The 27934-nt window shown below is 39.9% G+C and overlaps 1 protein-coding gene across 11 annotated transcripts; it reads left to right on the plus strand.

Moving 5' to 3' along the window:
- The first annotated feature begins 226 nt into the window (after positions 1 to 226).
- LOC310889110 (uncharacterized protein) lies at positions 227 to 27544 on the plus strand. Of its 11 annotated transcripts, XM_083816143.1 has the most exons (6): positions 561 to 597; positions 1174 to 1245; positions 1373 to 9003; positions 9969 to 10105; positions 26469 to 26522; positions 26623 to 27544. In XM_083816143.1, exon 3 carries the CDS (start codon positions 2711 to 2713, stop codon positions 3953 to 3955), a length of 1245 nt encoding a protein of 414 aa, XP_083672269.1. In that variant the 5' UTR covers positions 561 to 597; positions 1174 to 1245; positions 1373 to 2710; the 3' UTR covers positions 3956 to 9003; positions 9969 to 10105; positions 26469 to 26522; positions 26623 to 27544. The 11 variants fall into 11 exon arrangements, 10 of the variants coding, with proteins under 10 accessions (XP_083672273.1, XP_083672269.1, XP_083672275.1 ...); XM_083816147.1 differs by lacking the exons at positions 26469 to 26522; positions 26623 to 27544 and adding an exon at positions 11465 to 13233 and having other exon boundaries at positions 227 to 566; positions 9969 to 10134; XM_083816149.1 differs by lacking the exons at positions 26469 to 26522; positions 26623 to 27544 and adding an exon at positions 11374 to 13233 and having other exon boundaries at positions 9969 to 10134.
- Positions 27545 to 27934: the final 390 nt, after the last annotated feature.

The raw sequence follows: 27934 nt of genomic DNA on the forward strand, positions 1-27934 counted from the left end.
GGCAAGATACCCACAAAGTGTGAATGAATGAATGATGCCATGCTTTTCTTTTGGAGACTGGGAAGAAAAAATGGATTCTTGGAATTTGTCATCATTTTTGACAGCTCCAGCTGCTGCATCTTGCAGTTTGCATCTTTTTCAGTTATATTTCACAGTGCTGTTGATGACTGACATTCAGAATCATATTATTAGGGATTCTTAGATAGGTCGCTTTGAGGTGGTGAATATGAGAAGGTAAGAGTATGTAGAAGGAGAGTAAGTAGAAAAGGGTATAAAAGGGACGGTCATGTGTGAAACAGGGCTGCTCAGCGCACTTGTCTGGCTGTGCCTTTTCACCAGAATTTGTCTTATGTCTCCTCATTAAATCTTTTCTCTCTGCATATTTGCACTCTATCCTGTGGGTGTGCATGCCGAAAGACTGCATGCCAGCTCCTGGTGGGACCTGTGTGTGTGCAAGTGATGCCAGTGCCAGCTGCTGGAGTCAGACCAGGGGTGCAGGTGCCCTACAGACTGTGGTGCCAGCTACCAGGGCGAGTGGGGTTCCCTACCCCCAGCCATGGGGCAAGGTGGGTTTACATTCCCAAACCAGTGAGCAAGGTGAGTGAGGGGGCTCTGCACCACTGGCTGGAGCAGGGCCACAGGTTACAGCCCGCGGGCCTGGTGCTTCTGGTGGGGTGCCGAGCGCATGCATCTTCCCCAGCCTGGGGTGTGTGCGTGTGTATTCACCAGCACACTTTAAGCTGGACCAGTCAGCAAGTAGTGGGGCCTCAGGGGTGTGCTGGTATGCCCAGGGGGACTTGCAGATATGGTGAGCCTGAGGGATGAGTGTGCGAGTCCACAGTCATGGGGCTGGACCCCAGCAGCAGGCAGGAATGGTTCTGGGCCAGAGCAGCTGGAGGAGGCTGCTGTGTGCTGCACCTCACTTAATGGTAATCATTAATCTGGAGAATGTTTAAAGCATATTGCTAGAGAGAAACTCTTCTACGTGAACATTAATGTAGATAAAAAAGGACTTAGTTCTGGCAATATGCTATGACTGCATACGTTTTAGCTAGCTTTGTTGCTGTTTAGTTCTGTATTAGTTTAGTGATAAGGAAATAGATTTGATGATTCTTCCACTAATGTGCAAAATCCTGTTTAGTATGGTCACTAAATGTTTTGTTTTCTCTGAAGACGAAGCAGAAAGATTATTCATCATCTTTCAAGTGCAATGAGATGTAACTGCAAACCTCATCTGAACTAAAGGTAATAGCAGGAGAGGGAGTAAGACAACAGGATTAAATATAAGATTTCTTGGTTCTGAAAGTGGAGAATGCTTCACATTGTCTTTCCAAAAAATGTGAGTTGTACTTTTTTTTTTTTTTTTTTTAAGGCATGAAGAGGTTGACCCCGAAGACTAGGATGTAAATAAGACTCCTTTGGATTCAAAGAATTTGTGATGGTCTTATATAACAGAAGGAAAGACAAGTGCTGTAAGAAATTGCTCCTTCTCTTTTGTTATAGCTCAGAAATTTCAGTGTGCACATCTGTAACATGCTTGTAACTTTGATTAACGAAACATGCATCTTGCGGCCTTTAGGTTCAGTTTATTTAGCAGACATACACTTAAATGTGCAGTTTTCATTGAGAAGGTTAAATCCACATTCACTTTCATTCAACTAAGTACCATTTCCTCTTTATATATAAGGCTAAAAATGTATTAAATCTGTGAATAATCATGTGGTGTATACAGAAAACAAGGGTTTTCAAGTACAGCAAACACTGTTGTGTACTTTCTGGGTTGGACCTTGTGATATATGGAGTAATAATTCGTGTCAAGAAGATTGTTGATGTTAATAAAGAAGGGGGAGATGTGGGAGTGTGGCCTTGGGGGTCGACAAGCCCCATGGTTGGTTGATGATAACATCAGACCCTTAACGATGATGAACCTTGTGGAGGGCACAGCATGCTCAGAAGAAGAGGGAGCCGGTCGAAGCCGCCCCTGCGGTCTGGACGGAATAATTATAATAGGAAGCGGGATAGGTCATACATATGTATAGGCGTACTCGGGTTTCTTATGAATATGTAAAAGCAATGTTCTATATATGTAGAAAGTTGGACGGTCGTGTGTGCGTGTTGGTAGAGCGCAGACTCCCTGCGCACCCAGCGCTGTTTACTTGCCTTTTATAAATATTACTAAATTCAGATTGAGTTGTATCTTCATTTTTAACAAATTGGTGAACCCGACGTGATCTTCTTGTACTTTGGATCTGCGACCGGTAAAGGGAGGCGCCCCACCTAGTGGCCCTTGCCGATAGCGGCGCTAGAGTCCAACAAGATTTTGAACATAAGAGGCAAGTAAAGAACCAGGAGCTCTCCTTTCGTGACCCGTAATTCTGCGCGCGAAGACCCGAACGAAGGGGATTTATGAGTATACCGTTCGGTTGGGGTGGGATTCGGCTGTGTGACTGTGTGTAAGGGTGTGACTGAGACGGAACTTAGTTCCGAAGCGAGTGTGGAGGTCTTCTAACCGTGGTTCCGATCTCCCGTGAGGGACTCGGCCGGTGAAGGACCGAAGCGATTGCTTGAAGAATTCGTGGGTGGGTCAGCCAGTTGCAAGACACCTCTAGACACAGGCACAGCCAGGGATTTGGAACCTCTTTAAGGGTTCCAGGGATTCGGAACCTTTTTAAGGGTTCTAGGGGTTCGGAACTTCTTTGAAGGTTCCAGGATGCGTCAGCAGAAAAGTAGACTCTCAGACCTGAGAGGCTCAAAGAGCCTGGACACTCCACCAGAAAGCCCATTAGGGATAATGTTAAAATATTGGGATGATTGGGAATTGAGGAAAGGAAAAGATAAAGAGAAAATGGCTCAATTTTGTATGATAAAATGGCCAAAGGAACCTTTAAGGCCACATGTTTTTTGGCCAGTTTTCGGATCCTTTGAGGACTGGGTATGTCAGGCATTGAACCTCTATGTTAACTCTAAGGAGCCTTTTAACCAAGAAGAAACTGATTATGCGGCTCTATGGATAGGAGCCTCAAACTCATTTCCCCCAACCCAAATATTCAACCCTTTGAGGGAGGTACCCCTTGGAGGGAACCAGGGGGGAATAGGGTTTGTGGCAGTTCCTTTGAACACGTCAGATGTAAGAAATTTTAAGAAGGAAATGGGAAGCCTTTTGGATGACCCTTTAGGAGTTGCCGAAAGATTAGACCAGTTCTTATGTCCGAACACATATACCTGGGAAGAAATGCAGTCCATATTAGGGATCCTCTTCACTACGGAGGAAAGAGGAATGATCAGACAAGCAGGAATGAGACTGTGGGAAAGACAAAATCAGGAAGGCGCTCCGGGGGATGTGAAATGGCCAAATACCAACCCTAACTGGGATCATCAGGCTGCTCAGGGGAGGCAAAATATGAGGGATCTTAGGACCATAATGACACAAGGGATAAAGGAATCAGTTCCAAGGGGACAAAATATAAATAAAGCTTTTAACGAGTATCAGCATAGAGACGAATCTCCAACTGAATGGTTAGAAAGGCTGAGAAGAAGCCTTCAGATGTACTCGGGGATAGATCCTGAATCCCCTGTAGGAGGGGCGCTGTTGAGAACCCAGTTTGTAGCAAAATCCTGGGAAGACATCCGAAAGAAATTGGAAAAACTTGATGATTGGCAGGAAAAAGGATTAGAAGAATTATTGAGGGAAGCGCAGAAGGTCTATGTGAGGAGAGATGAGGAAAAACAGAAGGCAAAAGCAAAGATTTTTGTGGCAGCGATAAGGGAAAGTCAAAAACCAAGTGGACGGGAAAGCAGGGAAGGATCAGGGAAAAAGCAGGGTGAAAGAGAACCGAAGGACAAACGGAAAGGACAAGACAGAATCCCTATCTGTTACTATTGTGGCAAAAAGGGACATCTTCAGAGGAATTGTAGAAAAAAGAAACAGGATGAAAAAATGTTTAAGGAAGACTAGGGGTGTCAGGGGCTATATCTTTTGGGGACCTGTAACAGGAACCTGGAAGGTTGAGTCTACTCCTGGAGATCTGAAAGTTAAGCTTAAAAGAACTTGAAGTATATCGGGGCATAGCTACCCTTTGGATGCTAATTGTATGTATATTAAAACTTGTATTGATTAGAATATTAGCGATCATTGGAAACTCATATAAACGCCCTAATAGAAGGATTTGGGGATCCCAAAACCCCGTAGGGGTAGTGCCACCTCTGGTAGAGGTAAGATAGTATGTGTAATACCTGAAACATCTTGAATTACCCTGGTCCCGAAAATTTAAAATACTAGGTGGGAAATATACCTAGAGGATTGGTTATCTACTTTGAATCGAGCCCCTGCTAACTCGTGGAAAAGTTGAACACAGGTAGGAGAGCCATCGGGTGTGTAAGCCTGGACCATTTCCTAAAAGGCATCAGGGAGAGGGCAAGACCGGAGAAGGGACCAGTACCGTGGCTCAAGAAGGTTTACCAAGGGCTGCAACCCCTTAGGGTAATAACCGCCGGGTAGCATGGCCTTTACCGGACCTCTCCTAATTACATGCATAATTCTATTGGTCCAGGGACATTCTCAGAATTGTAGTGAATGTATTGTTAACACCCGGAGAGGAAGAATTCAGGAACGAACACTAGTATATCATACTATCTATGCCTGTAAAGGGGATGAATTAAACCCATGCTATGTAAACCAAACAGAGTATGCTCGATGTAATGAAAGTAATAGATAGCCTGTTATGATCCCAAAGAGGTCCCCTATCAATGGTGGATAGAGGTAAGAACTAATAACGAAGGAGGATGGTTAATTGGGAAAAGTCGCATCACCACAAGTTTTAGTAAGCCATTATCAATTGAATTTGATGTGTGTGATGCTGCTAGTGACGATTATTATACACCCTGTGGAACAATGAGTTGGGTGAAATATTACAGTGAACAAGAAAAATATATGTCCAAAAAATAGGGCGAGGTTGACATGGTGTTTTCCAGGTATCAGTAGTGGTGGAGAGGTCAACAAAAGTCATTATTTCTGTGGGCATGCGCCCGGGGACTGGAGCTGTGTATTCTGGGGTACATGGCAGAAGGAACCTCCTTTGTGCACTGGATTAAAGGCCTATCTTAAAAAGGGAGAAATAAAGAAAGAATGTAGTTCAAGAGACTGTAATCCAGTGAACCTTACTATTTATAACCCGGGTGAGTTAAAGCAGAGGAGAGAAACCCAATGTGGAATTGCAATTGGAGGAAAGGGAAAAGATCCTGGGGCTATCATAGATACAAGGGTTATCGAAAGAGCTAGGGAATCTGCCACAAAGCGATTATTATTCCAGTCATTTTACCATGAAATTGAAACGGGAACTAAATATGAGATTCCAACCATTGCTAAAAACTTGTTTGTAAATCTTGCAGAGAATATTGCGGAGGCATTGAATGTAACAAACTGTTTAGTCTGTGGAGGAACTAATCAAGGGGAATGCTGGCCTTGGGAGTCGATGGAAGCAAACATTTCGGACCCAGAAATTTGGAAACCGGCAAAGGGTAATATAATGACACAATGGGTATTACAAACAAGCATAATTGGGTGAACCTGCTGGCAAAACCAGAATGGGAAACAATCAGTAGGGGATTTAGTCTGTGAAGGAGGATATGAATGGAATAAGACAATATTAAATTGGACCTCCTGGGGAAGTCCTCAAGAAATGCCGGGAAACCTGAAAAATTGGACAGACGGTAACCAAATACCAAATGGGTGGCTGCCGCCCGATAGGTATTATTGAATCTGTGGTAAGCTAGTGTATACTAAATTAACTAAAAATTGGACGGTATCATGCATATTGGGAACAATTAGGCCCAGTTTCTTCCTATTACTCCTGGCTCAAGGAGAAAGACTGGGAATTATAATTGGAGGGTTGTTCCTGGGACTACTAACAATCCTGTGCTTAATTCTGTGTATTACACTCCTTGTATGGAGAATAATCCAAGGAATGCAGTTTACCACAATCCCGGTGGAAAGTCCTCAAGAAGACAGAGACTCTCTTATGGTTGTAAAGGCTCATAATAAGACCCTAAAACCAACGGAGATTCAATTGGCCTTGGCCAAATTCGAAGCCAAGAGACGAATTAATGACATTCAAAAGAAGAGGAGGGATTGTGATATACGGAGTAATAATTCATATCTAGAAGATTGTTGACGTTAATAAAGGGGGAGATGTGGGAGTGTGGCCATGGGGGTCGACAAGCCCCATGGTTGGCTGGTGATAACATCAGACTCTTAACGATGAGGCCATCAGGAATGTAAAGAGTTTAGAGGGAACAAAGAAGGGTGATTCAGGAGACACCTTGCCGACTGGGTTGCTGGTTCTCCCACCCTTAAGGCATGGAAGTTGCTGGGGGTTTGCTGGTTGCCGGGCAAAGTTGACCAATGAAGAGTGAGTGGAAAAGCACTGCTGTGGGGCGAATGTTATAAGAAGGGAGCCTGTCCTCAATATGGGATGTAACACACGTATAATGAAGTTATGTCACCAATAAAGAAGTAGCAGTTACTGATATAGAACAGTGAAAAACACTGAGTAAACTGTTAAAATTTGTTTTTTAATGTTATATGATAATCATATTATTAGTGTGGTTTCAAGGGTTACTGAAACGCGGGAAAAGACGGCCTCGCATGGGTTGGTGTCGATCACATTTTGTTACTTTGGGAACCTTGTGGAGGGCAGAGCATGCGCAGAAGAAGAGGGAGCCGGTCAAAGCCGCCCCAGGTGTCTGGATGAGATAATTATAATAGGAAGCGGGGATAGGTCATACATATGTATAGGCGTACTCGGGTTTCTTATGAATATGTAAAAGCAATGTTCTATATATGTAGAAAGTTGGATGGTTGTGTGTGTGTGTTGGTAGAGTGCAGACTCCCTGCGCACCCAGCGCTGTTTACTTGCCTTTTATAAATATTACTAAATTCAGATTGAGTTGTATCTTCATTTATAACAACCTGTTGACACATATAAACGCCAGTAGAACAAAATGAAGAAGAGGTCTACATTGCTCTATGCTGTCCAAGCAGGTTTCTCTACCCAGAAAATATAGTATGGAGAGAGAGAAAACACCATTATCCTAAACACTTTTTTAGATAAACAAAGGTATTTGTATAGAAATCAACCTCCAAGAAACTGCAGTTGGTTATGGGGCAGTTTCCAAGACAACATCCTAAGAGTAGTTCCTGTTTTTTTTGATCCAGGTTACTCTGTGGAATCTCCTAAGCTTGGTGAACTAAGCATCAAAAGCTGGTACAGTTCAATTAGCTACCCTTTTAATAATCAAACCAAAACACTTCAGCGCATCACATGTGAATTAAAATGTGTTTTGATTCTGTATAATCATCTATATGTTTTGGGTTTTTGTCGGACATCTTTAAATAAACTATTTATCATTATTCAGTTGCCAACAAGGTTGTATTGTGTGATGATGTTTTTAGAAATATTCTTATATCTGAAATATGTTAGCATAAAAAATGTCAGGCCTGGACCATCTCTGAAGCATTTTCTAGCAAATCTTCCCTCCCACTGCCCCAAACTGACAAGCACACGTTAGAATAAAATCAAGGAGAACAGATTACAGTTCCATGTACTTTGGGATTTCATAACCCATCCTCCACTTTGCCTGCAGAAAACCAATTTCCATTTCCACTCAGATGGGTGCAAACTAAATTCAGCTACATGTGAGAATAGATCCTGACCTGTTTACTGTTTTGCACTAATATCATTTAACGGCATGCTTTTGCATATGTTCACTTTAAATGTATAGCTGTCATATAGAACAGTAATTTTTGATGAATACAAAGAGTATCAGTAAATCTACAATAGGTGTGAGAGCTTTTAAAGTGTTGGATTCCATATTAGACTACATTTGCATGAAATGAACACAAAACACAGCTAGTGCTACTTGATGCGAAGAGTTTTTACAATTAAAAAAAAAAGCTTTAAATTGCTGCTTAAAATCACTCTACTGATCTAGCAGCACTATCATTCTTTACTGAAGACTAGCATTTAAACTACAGGATTATGGAATTGTGTTAGCCTTATTTAAATTTATTTGTCTGAAATATAGAATATCAGTTGATTATATTAATACATTGTTGTTCTTCATGGCAAAACTTCGCATCAAGCATCTTCCTATTCCTATGCTAAGAAAATATGCTTTAAAGTGTGAGTGGTGGTAAAATGTTGTGAAAGAACTCTTTTGTTTTGTTTAACCATTACTTGAGATTGTGGCACAATTGTTTTGATTTCATTTCTCAGGTAGGGCTGACAACGCCCAGTTTCATATGAAATCGTTTGACTCACAGAAAAAGTATTTAGCATTCTTTGCAGAAGGGAGAGGTTAAATCTTGCTCAAGTCCAGCTCAAACAGAGATAGTATATAAGTGGCATTCCTTCTTTGTTAAATTTCAGTAACATGCTGCCATTTCTAAACAAGAAAAAGAAGAAATTATGTGCCTGTGTTCCACTGAGGGCAGCTGTTCTTACTGCAACTGTAGAAAACCGATGTATTTTAGTTCTTACCCACATTTTTCAAACCTTTTAAAACTTCAGCTTAACTATATTATGAGATTGCAGTTTTCAGAGTAACTCCTCTCTGCTTATTTTCATAAGCAGTCACTCAAAACTCAGATCTTGCCCTGAAAGTGCTAAATGCTGTTTTCATATAGTCTGAGGGAAAACAAAAACAAAAACAAAACAAACAACAACAACAAAAACCGAAGAGAGTTTATGGTAGAAACTGCTTGCACTTCATATGTTTTTCATATGAGTTTAACCGTGGCTGCTACAAAATTATTTGATATAACGACTACGAGAGAATCACTTCTGAACACAGTAAGTCTGTACTCGGACACAAGGGGGAGCACTAATACTTTATTGCTAATAATTCAGGGCGACAGGACTGCCTGTGACAGGCACTGGAGTTGTTTCTCAGGATGTCATCATGATCCATTGAAAATAATCATGGTTTTAATTTTCCTTCCTTCAGGTAAGGAACATTAGGGATATGTATGGTGGCAGATACTGTGCTGATTTTTTTTTTTTTGGGGGGGGAGAGTTAAATATTACAGAAAAGTTCAACACAGAACTGCTTTTTCATCTGTATTTGGTTATCAGCATGTATAAATTTCACTTCCAAGACTAGCAAAAAGCTGTAAAATCATGTTGATATTCAAACTGATTCCCTCAGATACTTATGCTAAAAAGCATAGGTACAAAATAGAAAAGCAGTTTAACTGAAAACTGAGGTGCTAGAGCACGAGATGTAGCTTGCAGAGAGGGTCCGTGTACTTATTTCACTTCTTTGTTACATCTGCCTTCAATGTTTTTTTTGCAGATATAGTTTGAGGAAAACCCAAATTTCATAACTGGGCTTCAACAATCAGATGCTCTAGTGCAACTCTTGTCAGAGATGTCTTAGTACCTTATACTGCATTTAACAAATAAAAGTGGGATCTTTCACCTTGAAACAATATATCCCATTTTGGTAAACTTCTGTCAGTGTACTTTTTGCATAACTTATTGAATGTTCAAATAACATAATATTGAAGTGTGACTGCATGACTGCCTATAATACTGCCAAAAACTTCTGCTAGTCTGAAAGAGGTACTGCTGTATACTACTACAAGAGTATGAAAATACAGTTATAATTAAAAAAAAAATAAATAAATTAATGGGTACAGTCTTTAAGTCTGAAAGCACTGTCTTAACTTTGAAGTAGTTAATGCATACAGTTATGACTGTTTAACACTTTGCAGAAAAGCTGGGATTTCTAACTTGTTCGGGGGCAACTTTGTTGGGGGCATTTTGTATGCAGTATCATTTAAACTTTTAATGGAACATTATATACATTTAAAATACATTTTAAATACATGCATACATTTTAAATCCTCAGAAGTAATTAGTTAACTCTAAGACTATTTTTTAACATTTTGTTCTATTCCACATATCCAGAAGTGTCGTTCTGAATGTTTTGCCGATGTTTGGGATACCCCACTCCGAAGAGCAGGGGCATCACTCATGTGATTGCTCCTTACCCACATGAGACCATTTGTATGCAGGGTTGTGACTTCATGGTATCACTGATGTAGGTAATATAAGCCTCTTTAAGGCACTACTGGTGAGTCAGTATATATATATGTCTTGCTAAAATGAGTCATTTAAGTGGTTCTCAATCTAAAGGGTGTTGCTCAATCTACTGAATTTTGAAAGTTTTTTTTTTTTTTTTTTTTTTGAAACTCATTTGCACAGTTCAGGTATCTACACTGGACAATCCTCTACTGCCGCTAACGTCATGTTGGTGACTTACCTCTAACACTTTACCTTCTTCTTCTTCCTTCTTTCCTTTCCCACTTCCCCATCACCTCCAAATAATTCATGCTTAAATAAATCCAGGCCAGGAAACAGTTAGTAACATTGCTCAAATGCATCTTGATGTTGCATCTGAATGTCATTTCTCTTCCAAAGAACACTAATGTTTGCTTCTAAAAATGCATGCTGCTTTCTCAGGGACTGCTAATTTGCCACTGATAAATGATGTACGGGCAACTCTCTGAAAAATAAATTTGTTGTTGATCATCATGCTAACAGAAATAGTGATAAAACAAGTTAGAAAGAAGGGTGATTTTGGCAAAAGTCACTTATAATATTTTTAGTAACAAATAATTAAATGTCCCCAAAGACTGTAGCTAATGGAATAGACTTATCACCACCCACTTTCCCACAAGCATAGAAAGCTTAATCAGCTTAATTATACTGAGTTTCGTGTATTCATTGATTTCCAGGTGAGTAGCAATGGATAATAAATCCAACACAGCTGTAGAAATGGAGGAGAGAAAGTACCATTGGACTTCTTTTGGGTGTTTGTGATAAACCTTCCACAGACAATGTGTTTTCACACAATTCTTCAACTAGATCATCTCTATAGCTGGGAAATAGAAATTAAAATTATTCTTAGTGGATAGGATCACTATTCAGAGATTTTTTAAATAGTGAAACATGCTGTAATGAGTGTGATTGCATTGTTTCCTGTGTGCACAAAGAAATGAATGACCAGTGATTCCCCATGTCATTGAAACACTGAGCAAAATAAGAACTGTCCCTCTTGTCCTCTCCTATGTGATTGTTCAGTAGAGAAATATGGGAGGATATTTTTTAGACTGTCCAGGCTCTTGCATACTCTTGTTTAAAGCACTTCCCTCTAGTACAGCAGATGGTGGTAAATATATTTTGTTGACCTAATACCACCAGAAGCAAAGAGTCTGACATTAATTAAGAAGGTCAGATACTTGATCTTGTTCTCAGTAGTATCCCAGACGTACTTTCTATCTAACTGCACTTTTTCTCTTACCCCTTTGAGCATTTCAGTTGTTTAGGTTTCCTCATCTTGTGGTAAGCTAACTGTCAAATCAAAAATAGATAAGCAAGACTAAATCTATGTGGAATTACAGATCTTCTACAACTCACAAGAGAATGTACAACTGGGAAAGTGAATCCAGCAAACCACATCAAGAGTTTTGTCTGATAATTGTGAGGAGAGGGAGGAAAGTTTCTCCAGCGCTGCGTTCTTATTTCATACAAACATCTACTAACCGTAAAGTATGGTTTATGTCCAATCAAGTGTACTCCAGGTATTGACATGAGGCCAGTAAGTGTCTTGTTGGTGTTCATTTGAAAGTCTAAGTGGCAAATGTTTTGCACTGTCTTGGCCTAGTTGTTCAAATGTACTTGTGCACTGCCTTATAAACAAAGTCTCAAACTTTTAAAGCTTGATGTAGTGTGCCGGTAAGGCCACACTTGGAGTACTGGGTCCAGCTCCCCAGTACAAGAAAGACAAGGAGCTGCTGGGCAGAGTCCAGTAAAGAGCATGAAGATGATGAAGGGACTGGAACATCTCCCCTGTGAAGGAAGGCTGAGAGAGCTGGGACTGTTCAGCCTGGGGAAGAGAAGGCTCAGAGAGGATCTTATCAACATATATAAATACCCAAAGAGAAACTGTTGAGATGATGGAGCCAGGCTTTTGGTAATGGTGCCCAGTGACAAGGCAAGAAACAATGGGCACAAACTGGAACACAATAGGTTCCATCTGAGCATAAGGAAACACTTCACTGTGGAGGCAACCAAGAACCGGTGCAGGTTGCAGAGGTTGTGGATTCCACACCCAGAGAGATTGTGGATTTTTCCTCCTTGAAGTTCTTCAAAACATGGTTGTGGGCAGCTTGCTCTAGGTAGCCCTTGCTTGAGTAGGTAGTTGGACCAGATGTCTTCCAGAGGTCCCTGCCCACCTCAACTGTTCTGTGTTTCTTTTTTCACTTCTTCAGAGTTAAACCCCAAATTGGTTAAATATTCCTTTGGGAATTATATTTATACCACTGAGTTAAATTTGAGGGATACATATTTGATAAGAGCATTGATGGCTATCTCTTAAAAATGTTATGACATATTGATACAGTATCTTCAAATGGCATAGAAATTATTTCACTGAACTCAGCAGAGTTGCAAAGATCTATCTTAGTTGAGGATCTGCAGACATAAATAAAAAAATGGTCTCATTTGAGTAAATGTCAATGAATGAAAATGTCAACATTTCATGGTCTTGTTAATTAGAATATAGTCAACCTTGAATGTCCCATCATTAGAAAACTACAGAGAACTGTAGAAAATGTTACAAAACCCGTGAATGGTTGCTGTTTTAACCTAAATGGATACCCACGAGTCTAGGCTATGTGTGGCCACATCCATCTGTAAAACCCAGCAAGAAAATGTCTTGTTAGGTTTCTCCAGCTGCAGGGCAGCCACAAATCTTATTAGGAAAGAATTTTCAAAATGCATTTTTGTAGAACTGCATAGCCGTCTTGTTTTTGCTTCTTTTAATCTCTTGGGTTTTCTTTCTTTTACTTTTTCTTTTTGTTCAGTTCTTTTTTTATTGCAGTATTTTGTGTATGAAGCTACAGTGAAGCAATGCAATTAGATGAAACCTAGAGAGCTCTGTATGTGATTGTACTGAGTTGCTAGAGTTCTTCTAAGCATAGACACTTGATTTAAGTTTTCACAAAAAGAGTGTAACACATTAAGTGGAAGATTTTTAGTCATTTCTGTTGCTGCATGCTGTCTGTCCAGTTACCTTTAGACATACCACTTGTATGAAATATTTTCTTCCATTGCTTATGTAACTGTCAAAAAAAAAAGAGAGAGAGAATTAGATTTAATTTTAAACATCTTATTAGTTTGGAATTTCTTACAGTTGAATTACAATGGTAGTCACACTTGGTAAATTTGTGCATGGTGTATATCCTTCTCATGGTATTTACTATGCTTTATAACTAGCCCAGCTATAAAAAGGAATTGTTACTGAAAGAAAAAATAAAGCAAGAATAGATGGAACACTCTTTGCTTTATCCTCACTTATTTTCATACTTCTTTTACTGTCTCTCTATGTAAGCAAAACTGATGGTGTTTGAACTATACATTATTTTTCATAGATCAACTAGAGGTTATTGATAAAATGTGTAACAGCTTCTGTTGACAACTTTTTGGAGACTAAACAAAGTACTGACAAAACCTTGCAACTATTGCTCTAAAATATTCTTCTAGATATAGAAGAAAGCAAGTCTTGGTAAATTAGCATAGACACATACTTAACTGTTTTATACCTCCAGATGAACAATAAATTATTATCTCAGGAAAACTGAAGAATGTAAACTGTCATATATTTGTCATGGTCATACCTTGAAAATAAACTCTTAGATACAGAATATATGTTATATATGTATATATATATATTAATCTTTCTTTGGGGGGTTGGATCCAGAAAAGTGAGAAAACAAAAGTTCTATGGAATCTGGATGCAAAGCTACATCTGGACTCAGAGGATGCTCTGGGGCCTTATGTAATAAGCCATTCGTATTTTCATAAATAGCTCCTGTTATACTTACATTTGACTCATTGTGGCAAACACTACTTTCAGAGCTGTATCCTGTTTTTTAGATCATTTTGTAAAGTTTTAAGCTGGTTACAGTCTGCTTTGCCAGCAGTATAGAAAAGGAGAAAATGTGTAAAACTGAGTGTGCATAATGCCTATAGTGCATGTCAAGTACAACATGGGGGAAAAGCCGTGTGCTTTTCTCATTCTTCCCGTCCCTCCCTTTCTTCGTTCACAGAGATGCAATATCCTAATTCTGTTGGAGCACCCTGTGAATGGAACTACCATTCATAATTCATAGTGATGAACCGAACACACTAGGAGAGACAGCTGATGTTTCTGTTCTTGTGTAAAATAACCTCTTTCAAAAAGATGAATGGCCACTTGAGAGCCAGATCTTACATAGTCATTGCTCAAGAATGATATAGAGCAGAAGGAAGAAATATGTTAACTACTCATTTTCACCTCCTGAAAGTTCCTACCTGCCTAACTCTTTTGATTTCATTGGGACTTAGTTATGAAAGGCAAAGATATTTCAGAGTTTTCGGTATTGGCCTTATTTTTCCTTTAAAGTAAATTGATCTCCTATAAAGGCTTCAGTGGGATTAACTGCATATCATGACAGTGCTTTTGAAAATGCTGACTTAGTTGTTCACTTTGGCAATTCATAGCTAAAGAGGTGTCATCAAGGCTGTGATTATATTTAAGAGAATGATGGCTCTTTTAATGAAAGCGTTTTAGCTGTAGTGATCTAAGGACAAATGGGAAACGATGATTGTATACAGATTGTGTCTCTAATTAGAACAGGTAATTCAGGTGTTATTTGCTGTTAATTAGAGCAGGTAATTTAAGCATGCTATCTCTTTCTTGAGTCAACTTTCATAATAGCAAAATTTAAAAAGAGTAGATTTTAGCTTTTGCAGAATTGCATAACGTATTTAGGGAGCAAAATAAAGTTTTCAGACACATCTGGTCTAACAAAGATGTAGCAAAATCCTAGCTAAAATAATTTAGAATAGCACATATGGTGTGTTTTCAACATTTCTTTAAACCTATTGATGACCATGGTACTTCAGGGACAGGTATTCCTTGTGACTGCAGTTTTACATAATCTTTATTTCATTATGAAGGTGATGAAATTGAGTTACTAATTATATTAATCAGGTGGCTGGATTTCTGTGAAAAATGTAAAATGAGCAGAAAATTTTGGAAACATGGAGTGCCATGAGGGAGAGAGCTGAAGTCTGTTATTCCTCTTGGAGCAAAAGAAATCTATAATTAGCATCTGTAAAACAGAGAAGTCAGCAGAGGATGGATGAGGTTTGGAAAGATTGTAAAAGATCATAAAATAAAAGTGTCTTGCCTGAATCAGTGTGTTTTGTTTCAGCAGAATGAATTTGTTTAACAGCCGCATCTTTTCATATGTCTTCCTTGAAGACCAAAGTTGAGAGATAAAAATAGATTGGTAGTTTTGAGAGAATATTGCAAAGGATTGGTATATAATTATTTAAATCTTCCTCTTGGTTGTCAATGAAGGCTAAGTTGCTATGGGTACAGTAGTTGCAGATTTCCTACCATTGTTACTTCATGGGCTTAATTTCTCTTCCATGTATTTAGAGCTTAATCACATCAGAATATTCATGCTAGCATATCAATTGTCAGTTTTTTGATCTTTCAGTTACTGTTTTAGTAATGACAGATGATGAAATTGTTGATGATACAATTGTTGATGATATGATAAATGGACATGTAATAGGCATAAAAATTAAGCAAAGTAAAGGCTAATGAATTATAATTAACTGTCATTTAAAGAGGTTCACCTGCACTGAATTTTCTGAAATATTTCATTTTTAATCTAGTGCACAGTAAATTATTTAGTTTCTCAGTTCTGGTCAGCTGTGCTTCTATATGGGTCATTTACTATTGCCATGAGAACAGATTTATCACAAGCAGTATGTGTTACTTGTGATTATATTTGATTCAGTGAATCAGGTGTTTCAAAAAAGAACTAGATAACCCAAGTCTCACACTTTCTTTAATTTTTGATCACTGCCTGTAGCAGCCTATCCTAAAAGACCACTTAGCTGTCACCTTTTTGGTCTAATAGTCACAAAATTATAAAAATTCTTAAGGAAAGCACTTTATTGAATGCACTGTATTCCTGAGTGCACCTCAGGACCTTGCTCTCAGTCAAGGAAAGCCCCTCCTTGACTTGAAAAGTGGGGTTTTATCCCCACAGACGAGGGCCTAAGATAACAAATAGTAAATGTTACCATAGCGTGATCTTGAAAGGTCTATTTTGAGCCTTTTTTGAAAGGTGTCTCTGTTGAGCCTTAGGATTTATTCATTAACAAAATCTCTTGGAGTATTTGCATCAGGCCTTATCTACATCTGTAGATACCTTTGTCCCTATTCCTAGTTTAGAAAATCTTTCTTTTTAAATGGGAGGAGAGGGACAGAATAGGGTGGCAAAGAAGAATGAAGACTTCTTAGGCTTGCTATCATTTTTCTTCTGTTTGTGATTAAGGGAATTTTACTTGCAACATTTCACTTAAAACTTGATGTAATTGATTCACTTGTGACTATATTGCCAGGAAGCCATAAGCCAGTCTTTCTCCTCCTTGTTTAGAACAAAGAGTTGGCAAATGGTCTTACTCAATCCTGTGAAATTGGGAATGGCTGAAGAGAAATCTTCTGGTCTAAAGCAGTTTGTATATTTGTTTGTTTTCTCCTGCCCTGGAAAAGGGAATGATGGTTGAACTTGATCTTGTAACTTTTCCGAAACTAAAGTATGGCTTTAGGGATTTCTCTGAGCTGTCACCCTACTAATTGGGTAGAAAGGAATAATGTAATTATGGACTGATGCTGGGGAAAAGAGAGTCAGAGGCCTTTTTGTCATTTTCCTTTTTCCTAGGAAAATTTGTAGGCTCTGGCTCTGGTTCTCTGAGAATTACAAAGTCGGATGTTATTTACAGCAACCACTAGGCTTTAGAACTAATGCTTCACTGCAGTTCCAGTCACAGAGAGCAATAAGGGGTATTTTAATTTATAATATATAGGTATGCTAAGGGAGGGGCTGAAAAGGCACAAGTAGCTTGGCTGTGCTGTCTGAATTGGAGTATCTCAATCACTAGCCATACTGTGAGAACATAATGCTGCTTTCGAGTTCAATTTAGGAGTGAAATGTGGAGACACAGGATAACCTATTAGCTGTTAGTGACACACAATTCCTACATGTTGGTTACTTGAAGATCATAGAATCATTAAGGTTGGAAGAGACCTTCAAGATCATCTGGTCCAACCATCACCCTACTACCAATGTCACCCACTAAACCATGTCCCTAAGCACCAGGTCCAACCTTTCCTTAAACACCCGGAGGGATGGTGACACCATCAACTGCCTGGGCAACCGATTCCAATGCCTTACCACTCTCTCTGAGAAGAAATGTCTCCTAATTTCTAACCTAAACCTCCTCTGGTGCAACTTGAGGCCATTCCCTCTAGTCCTATCACTAGTTATCTGCGAGAAGAGGCTGACCCCCATCTCCCCACACCTTCCTTTCAGGTAGTTGTAGAGAGCAATAAAGATAAGTCCCAATGGAAGTTCTCAGCTGCAAGAAAGCTGCTAGGTATCCTTTCTTTGAGTGGTTGTTGCCTAAAAAGGGGAAATCACAGATACATATTTTGCTTCTGTAGGTTAACTGTTACATGAATATCTGTATATGAACTCCTTTTATCTAGAAGGTTTTAGAGTGTTTGCCTCTGGGCAAAGGTGTTTTTTTTGTTGTTTGTTTTATTTTTTTCCATGCAGTAACATTTCATATTTTCAAAACCTCTTCCAAGGCATAGAAAACGGAGATGGTTTCACTAAGGGCATATCTTGACTGACAAATTTGTTGTCCTTCTACAATGGGGAAATAACATTGGTGGATAAGTGAAGACCAACTGATATCTACCTAGACTTGTGCATTTGACACTGTCCCTCATGATGTCCTTGTCTCTAAATTGGAGAAGCATGGATTTGATGGGTGAACAGTTTGGTGGGTAAGGAATTGGCTGAATGGTTGCACTCAAAGAGTTGTGGTTAATGGCTCAATGTCCAGATGGAGACCAGTGAGGAGTGGTGTACCTCAGGTCTGTACTGGGACCGGCACTGTTTAGCATCTTTGTCAATGACATGGACAGTGGGATTGAGTGCACCCTCAGTAAGTTTGCTGATGACACCAAGCTCTGTGGTGCAGTCGACAAGCTGTATGAAAGGGTTGCCATCCAGAGGGACCTGGACAGGCTTGAGGGGTGGGCCTGTGTGAACCTCATGGACTTCAACAAGGCCAAGTGCAAGGTCCTGCATCTGGGTCAGGGCAATCCTAAACATGAATACAGGTTGGGTGGAGCATAGATAGAGAGCAGCCCTGCAGAGAAGGACCGAGGTGGGGCGGGGATACTGTTGGATGAAAATCTCAACACAAGCCAGAAATGTGTGTTTGCAGCCCAAAAAGAAAGCCAATGGTATCCTGGGCTATATCAAAAGAAGGGAAGCTGACGGATTGAGGGAGGTGATTATTCCCGTCTGTACATTCTTGTGAGACCCCACCTGGAGTACTGTGCCCAGCTCTGGGGATCCCAGCGTAAGAATGACACGGACCTGTTGGAGTGAGTCCAGGCTGCCTCTTATTCGCTTTGTCGGTGGTGTGGTCCTCACAGATTTTGAGGCATCTTATAATAGTTGCACAATGCTTCTTTTTTCTTCAATACATTACCTACCAATGCACCCCAGCAAAGTGTGGTTTTGATGACTTCGGCATTTTCCATGAGATAGTAATGGCTCAGACTTGATTTTTTTTTTTTTTCCAGTGGACAGATTTAAAAATGAATATGAATTTCAACTATTATTTGGACACAGTCTCTCTCTCTCTTTTCGTTTCAAATTTCAGTTTACCATTCTCACTATTTTAAATTTTCAGTGCTTTTGCTGACCTCACACACTCTTTTCTCTTTTTTCCCCACTAGAAAAAAAAAAACATGTAGAGTTCTAAAGGGAAAAACAGTGGTCTGTTTGCAAATTTTCAATGACAGTGATTTTTTATGATTTTTTTGTATTTCAGCTGAGAAAAAGTCCAAAGAGCATAGTTATTTAAACTGAAGGAACTCAGAAGAATTTTTATATGGGAACAAGAAAGTGCAAAAAGGAATTTTGCTGCTAAAATTACAAGTTATCTTTACACAAAATTTAGCTCTGTCTCTAACTATGTACAAGTAATTATAACATTTTTCAAAAATTTACTGTTTTATCCAAGCTATCCTCATATAGAGGACAAGTTCTAAATTTGGATATTGAAGTAGGGCCAAATTCTCATTTTAGACTCATGTGTTAGCTATGACTTTTTTTTTTTTAGTTAAAAAAGTGGAAAAATGTTGCAAATAGATTCTTACCCTAGCTGCAGCTTTTCACTAAAAATAAACACTAAAAATTCAGTTATTTGCTTAAGCTGTAATCTGGTTTAACATTTATTTTGCTCTTAGGCTAATGAATATGAAGAGTTGGAGCAATTCCTATTAAACTGGAAAATATTAATAATAGCAGTTCCACCACTCTGAATGCAGCTAAGAGGACACAAATAATGTTTCTAACCAAAAGTGTTATTGTCTCCTACTCCATTCTTTGCTCTTTGCAGCTCATAGAGAAGGTGTAGAAGGACTTTTTCACCCTGACTCCCATGTTACACTGATAGCACATGCAGCAATAGCCTTTCCAGAAGAGCCCTAGGCAGACAGAACTTCTGAAAGCCACCTCTGTGTCCATTCTTACCCTTCTCTTCTATTCTACTGGACGATTCCTATTGTGTGTTTCATTTTGTGTTGAAATTGAAGTGTTTGTGGCAATGGCACACGAGGCAGAAAGAACCCTCACAGATGTATGAGGTGGGTAGGTAGCTAAGCATCGTGCATTTGTAAACTGAGTTTGTTCAATCTGGGCATTTTGCAGACAGGAAATCCCAGTGCTGCTCCTTGTTACTTCTTACTCTAGAAAGCATTGTGATTTGAAAGCCAAAGCTTTTCTCTTAAAGGGATATGCTGTAGCTGTTAAGCTACGTTTGTGTTATATGACACAAATGGTGCAGATCAAAACACTACAGTGGTGATTTACCCCTTTTGAGTCTCCATTATTCCCCTCCCACCTCCCCCCAATAGTTCAGGGAAGAGTTGAACTGAAGTGGTTGTTACTGCAGTAACCTTCTTTTTAAAACAACTGAAGAATAGCTTTAAGTGTGCAGGGAAAACTTGAACAAAGGAACAAGCTGTAAAAATGTTTCTTCAAAATGAACTGTGGTATGACAGCGAAGAACACTTTATTGTTCTTATGGCTTACTGGTTCATGCCTGAGTTTGTCAAGGTCTTGAAGATACTTTAGCTAGAGTTTCAAGTACAATTAGAAACAAATAAACTTTTACTAAATCTAGGAATTATCTGCTAATAGAACTCATCTACAGCCCTGGACCACAGGAATGTGAGCAGAGAGTGTTTATGTGGGTCACCATAACCTCGCTGCAGGCATCTCAGATACCACTAGTGTCTAAGATAACAATTACTCTGACATCTGGAAATAGTGGCAAATAAAGATTTCAAAATCCTGATATCTGGTATTTTTCACAGCTGTATCAATTAGTATGAATCAGCGTGAATGTCTCTCCTGGTGAATACTGGGACGGCTGACTCAGCAGGGCATGTTTCCTATGAGATGCTGGTGTGGAGAACACGCCTTCCTGCTGCTCCATGCAGAAAGAGCATCAATGGGCTCTTGCATGGGAGCAAGCCTTTCCTGCTGTGATTATACTGGGGCTGTGCCCTTCATGGCATGTAGAATAGACCAGAACTACAGAGACCAGCATCTGAGTAGGAAAAAAAGAAGTGTAGCCTGGCTGCCTCTCTTTTGCTGAAGTAATTTATCATGTGGGTGAGGTGTTCTTACAGACATTGACCATTTCAGCATGGACCTGTCATCTTAATGCACTGTTGTAATTCAGACTTTGACAAAGAAACCCAGCAAGAAAAAATTCTTCTGTCTGGTGGTCCATGGGCCTACAGTGCATCCCCCTGCCCTGCTGAGGCTGAGGCACCAGGGGTTTTGCACCTCCCAGGCACCTGATGGTTTATACTGGGCTGTTGCATGGAGATGAATGTGTGACTCCAGCGAAGTGGTATTTTATGAAGCTGTAACTTCTGGGATGCTTTACTGGTTTGGACAGTAGGAGCCTGTATCTCCATCTGCTGCATAGGCAAAGCTTCTTGTATGAAAAAAATAAAGGGTTTTCCCTCTTCTTTTGTTTATCTATGTACTTGTTTGATCTGGTGTTTAAGTGTTACCTTAAGATATTTTGAAAGTTTTTCACATAAATGGTCCAAAGACTTTCAGAGGGTTGCTCTTGGCCTAGTAATAACTTTCTGATGACACATTTTGCCTATGTTGTGACCTACTATATGTAGAAAGAATTTCCAAGAAATCCTATCTGCCTAAAACTTCTCCCATTTCTTCTGCAAGTTTCTTTTCTGCCCGGGACACAGGAATCTGAGTTGTCTCATGTACTGGCCCAAAAGGCTGAATAAACCATGAGAAGTGGTTGCTTTTGTAGGAAATAATTCCATAATTGAACCTGATTATAGTATATGACTGTGGAAGCCACCCAAGAAGATGGATACATGGCTCCTATCCCTGGATCCCTGGAGATAACAGCCTAGTGGCCACAAATTCTAGTGTTTTTTTTTTGTTTGTTTGTTTATTTGTTTGTTTGTTTGGTTGGTTGGTTAGAGTGTACACTAGTATGGGAGAAACAAAAGCAGTTTATCATACTGCCTGCTTTGCAGCAGGGACCTTATCCTGTGGTTCATCATTCAGGATGTACATATGCTAGTTTGTTCTGAGATGGGGCACATGTCTTAGCACATGCCTTAGCACATGCAGTCCCAGGAGGTTAGTGCATGCATTTGCGTGCTCTGCTAGGATGTGGACACCACATCACTAGTGTGATGTTTCAGTAATTCAGCAGTGGCAGGGTGTGCACATGGCCTTTTGGTTTTGTACTTTGAACTAAGAAGTCACCAGAAAGTAATAGTTATGATTGGGACCACAGAGATGGAGCAGGGCAGGCTCAGGCCAGCGTTGTGCTCTGGAGGCAGTTGTGCTGGTCCATAGGCTGCCAGCCCTGAGCAGGCTGGATAAAAGCCATTCCTCACCAAACCGACCTAGAGGCTGTGGTTCTGTTCCCAAAGCAGTCGCCAGGGACTGGAGACGCAGTCATAGCTGTGGCAGAGGTCTTGCTAAGTTTAGAAGTAAGTCTCCTTTAGATCTGCCTTGGTGTGACCCTGAGTAGGGGGATGGGGTAACATCTTTGGTCTGTTTTTGGGTTGTAGGGGAGAACCACATTCTTATTTTTATAACATAATTATAGTAGACAGTCAGGTCCATAGCTGAATCCTCCTTTCCTTTGCTCTCTTCACTTTTTATCTGGGGTAGAAAAATAGGCCTTTTGCAATTTTCTCCTAAGATATGTTCTGTGACAAGAGAGTTTAGTGGTTTCTCTGAACACTGGAGCAGTTGTTTTAGTTACTGCTTGGACTGCCTCGCTCCTTTTCTCGTGCAGCTGTATGTAAATCACAGAGGAACAGATAATCCATGTCCTCTGGTATAAGGTTAATGCCTAAAAGTATTCTTCATCTGAAAAATGATCAAAGACGGAGAACACGGGTTGCCTGTATCTTTAGTGGGTATAAAAATTTTGCTTATTTAAAAAGAAGAAATCTCTGGAACCCACTTGCACTGTTGGTACGACCGGCAAAGCTGGTGCTGAGAAATCTCCTACAGATTACAAGATTAAGTGTTTCAGTGGTTAATTGAAGGAATATTAGGAGCTTTCTTAACTTGTTTGTTGATATTGCTGTTAAGGAAAAAGAAAATCACAAATCTGGATGTCCTTTCAGTTAATATTAACCATCTGCCTGATTTAGTCTACTTTTCTGGCAGGGCTTTTGCTTTTGTGGTTCTTTTTCTTTTCTTTGTGATTATGAAGCAATCCCCAGTGGCATGTTAGAAATCACCACTATAAATGCTGACAATTGTTCTGGGGTTAGCTTCAAAGGCTTGCAAAACCCACAATGTTAAATCTACGTCTGAAGCTGGCATAGTCACTCTCTACAAATGGATAGTTTGAGTGCAAGTTGCCCTCAGCTGCAGACACCCTGCAGATTCTTTTAACGCAGGAAAGCTTACCAGATGCAAAAACTCAAAAAATCAAAACTCTGCCTTCGGGACACCGCCTGAATGTAGCGGGGTGCCGGAGCTCCCCAGTCAGTAGCAGCTGGTTAAGGCAGAGGAGGACAGAGGTTCCTGCTGCAAATATGTGGTTCCCCTGAAGACACGCGTGTCAGAAGTGGTTAATTGCTGCTGCAGCTGTCCTCAAACTGATTGGAAGCCAAGGGAAAAATATGCAAGGCTGCTTTTTGGACAGATTAGTGCTTCTGACTAAAAGACCTGTTGTGGTGTGTGTTTGTGTTATTCTGCCTGCCTTGATTTCACAGGGGTTTGCTATCATTTGTTGATTGGATTGAACTGGAATTCAACCCCTTACCTCCAGAACAGCTTTGGTCACAAAGAAAATTTAAGGCACTGTGCATAGGAACAGGAACTGGGTTTAAGTCTGCATACCACTGAGCTAGAGGCTGCTTTGCCTTCAGCTGAAGCGAAACTCTGAATGTGAATGTGAATATAAATCTATACAGAGAAAGGAGGAGAAATTTTATTCTGTGTTATGTTTTTGTTGTTGTTGTTGCTTTAAGGTATATTAGAAATTTTGAAGCTCAAACCTGTTTAGAAATGAAAGTAGACAGTTGTAAAGAAAATAACCTATTCACATATTAATGTATTTCAAAAATGCTGGTTTGAAACTAGAAACCTTTATTTTCTGCTGTGATGTTAAGGATGAGGTGAGTTAAGATGTCTTTCAAAATAATCATGGATAAATTTCCCTATTCATCCTTTTCATCCTTCTTTGGAGACAATTCTCAAAGCATGCTGCTCAAAGCATCATTTTTAATCACAGATGTCTATGGTAGGATCTCTTTTTTTTTTTTTTTTTTTCATTTTCAGTGTCTTTGTAGCAATTGCATAAGTCTCTGTTTGGCCCTTAGGTAGTCATTAGCTTAAATTTACTGGATCTAATTCTGATCTTGTGTGATTTTTTCATGATGTAGCTCTGATGATGTTAATGCTGCTGCTTGTGATTTATAGTGAGAGGTGCACTTTCAGTTTGGTAAAATTCTTTAAAAAATGAAGACAGCATTTAACAGTGTTTTCAAAACAAATAGCCTCTGGGTTGTTCGCTGATTCCATTACTCATGACCCAGACAGATTTTGTGATACAGAAGAAATAGCATACTGAGCCAGGTTCTTCCTTTGCCTAGTTTTGCTGAGCAGAGAGAAAGAGATGTGGCCATCTGGGTGTGTTGGCAAAGTATGGCTGATCTGAAAAGAAAGTGTGGTTTCTTAATGGGCATTCACACTTTAAAATTTTCCCCCCACAGCTGTTTCTTCCTAAACTCTTGACCAGTTTTTCCATCAGAAATGTGGCAAACAACTCAATGAGCTGTTAAGAGGTCCTGGCAGCTTTTGTTTAAGAGACACCTCCACTGGATGCCAGAGGGAAAAATAATAATAATAACAAATCTTTATTATTGTGTGTCCTGGTTTCAGTTAGGACAGAGTTAATTTTCCTCCTAGTAGCTGGTAGGGTGCTATGTTTTGGATTAGGATGAGAAGAGCGCTGATAACATGCTGATGTTTTAATTGTTGCAGAGCAGTGTTTACACCAGGCCAAGGACTTTTCGGCTTCTTGCTCTGTCCTGCCAGCGAGCAGGCTGGGGGTGCAGCAGGAGCTGGGAGGGGACAGACCCAGGACAGCTGACCCAAACTGGCCAAAGGGGTATTCCATACCATCTGACGTCATGCTAAACAATATATAGGGGTGGCTGGCCGGGGTGGGGGGGCCGGCTGCTCGGGAATAGGCTGGGCATCGGTCAGCGGGTGGTGAGCAATTGCATTGTGCATCACTTGTTTCGTACATATTATTGTTAGTAATACTATTATTATTATTATTATTATTATTGTTATTATTATTTTCCTGTCTTAATAAGCTGTCTTTATCTCAACTCACTGGCTTCACTTTCCCGTTTCTCTCCCCCATCCCAGAGAGGGAGGGGGTAGGGTGAGCGAACGGCTGTGTGGTGTTTAGCTGCCAGCCGGGTTAAACCACAACATTGTGTTTAGATGTACTAGTGGCTAACAAAGTTTTTGGTGCAGTTGGGACTGCTTTTCTCTCTTTAGTGTCAAATAGCGGTGAACAAGGCAAAGTACAATATAAATTAATGTTTTCTTCGTTTCCCATGTAGCTTTCGTGGTTGTACATCTTTTCAGTTTGCAGCATTTCTAGGTGACCGAAGTCCTTCACCTGTTTCCATTAGCAGATACAGAAAGTCTGTTTCTTCCTTCAGTAGGTGCATAGCTCAATCACTAATCACATGTATTTTTTAAATTAAAATGAATCATCAGTTTTTGAAATTAAGATCTGATCCTGTTTTGTTTTGTCATTTTACCATTTTCTTTGTGGCTACTACAGAAATCAAATACGAGTTGATATTCTATTATTCTCTGGCCTTTTATGACCTTCATTTTCCACTTACGGCATTTGATGTGATGTTTTGCCACACTGGAACTGTGGAAAGACTTAGTTAATAACATTCAGAGAGCATTACAAACAGAGGCAAGGAGATATATCACTGTAAGACAGACTGAAGTAGGATGACTACTTAATTCTTCCTGTGCCAACATTTTCAAAGTATGCTTATTGAAACACTGATGTATTTCTCATTTATGCTCATCAAGAGTCTTTGAATCTTCATAAAATTATACACAGAGATACATGAATGACTAATAACATTTTCAAAAGCAGGATATTATGTAAAAATGTAGCATTGGACGCAATGTATGACCATAGCAAAGTTAAATGTGACTGACTGACTAGTGCTTGACATGTTGTAATAGGGTTTCTGTTACTTAGGCTCATAAACTTCAGTTTCCAATTCTAAGAGACTCATACGGTTTATTTCTGCTTTGAATTAGCAAAAATCAGAGCTTTCAGTTCTACTTGCATTTGGTAATAACACTGGCAATTAAGGAATAAGACACCAGCCACAAACAAAGAAGCAATTCCTGCTGTAATGAGTTCGTGGTCTAAATTCGACAGCCCTTATGTTCACCAGCTGTTTTACACCACTCTACTTGTACTTTCTTCTTAAATTCTCCCGGATTTCCTCATGAAAAGTAGTTACACTGGCTCGGGAAGGCTTTCTCCTAGTTTTCATAAGTATATGGGAGATCAGAATTAGAATCTGTATGTGGTTTACATTTATAAACATTTATGAAGACTCACATGCTATATGTCTGTCCTTAAACCAGATGCTTTCATGTTTTCTCTCCACATAAGTCTCTGCTCTGCTTGTTGATTGGGAATTCCTCTGTCTGAAGAAAACTAGAGTAGGTAGGTCTTAGGCATAAATGATTTCAATGAAGAATTGTGCTTTTTTTTTTTTTTTTTTTGCATAATGCCTTTAATACAAAAATGATCTTATGTTCCAAAGGGTACCAAATTTCCCCAAGAGCCTGGAGGAAAGAGCAGCTGCTGTTTTCACACTCGTGTTGTGTGTGAAGCTGTCTGCAGCAATAATGAAAATCTCCTGGCAACACTGAACCTGAGGACTCCAGGCAGGAAGACTTTGTTGATCATGGCATACCTTTTGGCATAGATTTGCACATGTCTTTTCCATTGAATTTCTGGCTTCTTCAAAATGAGACAGCTTGTCTCAGTAGAAATAAACTCACTTTGCATACTCACTGTAGCTTTTCATAACCATTTCACTTTACTGCTGCCACATCCATGCCAAATACTAAGCTAGCCATGATCTTTTCAGTTCAGCTCAGCTCAGACTTGTCAGTATCTTTGCATGGCATTACACCATTAAACACAGTTCACTTTTACTTTAACTCACTCCTTCCTTTGGCATATTTTGTCTCTGATTCTACAGACTCTACAGACCAAAGTCTGCAAGTGTTTACAGTGCTGATTACTGTGTCGAATGATTACCATGGTGTCTCCTTTAATATACATACACATAACACAACAGGAATTCATGATGCATATTCAGTCCGTGACTTGAAAGTGTCTGATTTTAGGGAAGGAGAATCCAGTGTGTTGAGACTTTGATGCAAAAACAGGTCCCGTTGTGACATTTTCTACGCCTGTGTTAACAGCAGGAATGGGCTGTGTTATTCCTGGTCAGGTTGAGCACATAGCCTTCAGCCCATCTAACAGGCAGATAATTGTGCATGGAGGTAAGATGACATATAGAAGCATGAGTAGTTAATCCAAGCCTTTTATTTTTAAATGGAATTTGTTCCTGTGGTGTTTTGATTACACTGAAACCATTCTTTTTCTGTTGTTTCTGCTGTTTTTTGTTTGTTTGTTTGTTGTTGCTCTTCTCGCTTGCACTGCTGCCCTGTCCTTTCTGAAGACTTCCCGTTGAGCAGGGATGTACAGGGACTCCTCTTCACCTCCAGCACCTCACGCCGTTGAGCCCCTGTCACTCCGTGCTGTCAGGGCCCAACAACTTATGTAAGAAAATAAAGTGATTAATTCCTTACCAGACAGTTTCTGTGGTCCTTGCTCCGGCCCTGCTTCCCTTCTTGCTGGTTGACTCACGTGGCTGTTTGGCTGCCTGCTGCAAGCCGGAATAAGGGAAGTTCTGGTGTGCTTGTGAAAGTGACATGGCCAGTGGCTTTGCCCACCAAGGTGGAGCAGTGCAAGGTGTTGCTCCATGTGCATGTGACATGATGGCTATACCATACCAGGCAGAGAGGTGTGGGACAAGAAAAAGAGACATGGGGCCAGGCAGG

This window comes from Anser anser, assembly GCF_964211835.1.
Source record: "Anser anser genome assembly, chromosome: Z".
Lineage (NCBI taxonomy): Eukaryota > Metazoa > Chordata > Aves > Anseriformes > Anatidae > Anser > Anser anser.

Bases quoted from the DNA above. Each gene is read 5' to 3' on its own strand.
- LOC310889110 (XM_083816147.1), top strand. From the start codon at position 2,711: ATGCGTCAGCAGAAAAGTAGACTCTCAGACCTGAGAGGCTCAAAGAGC.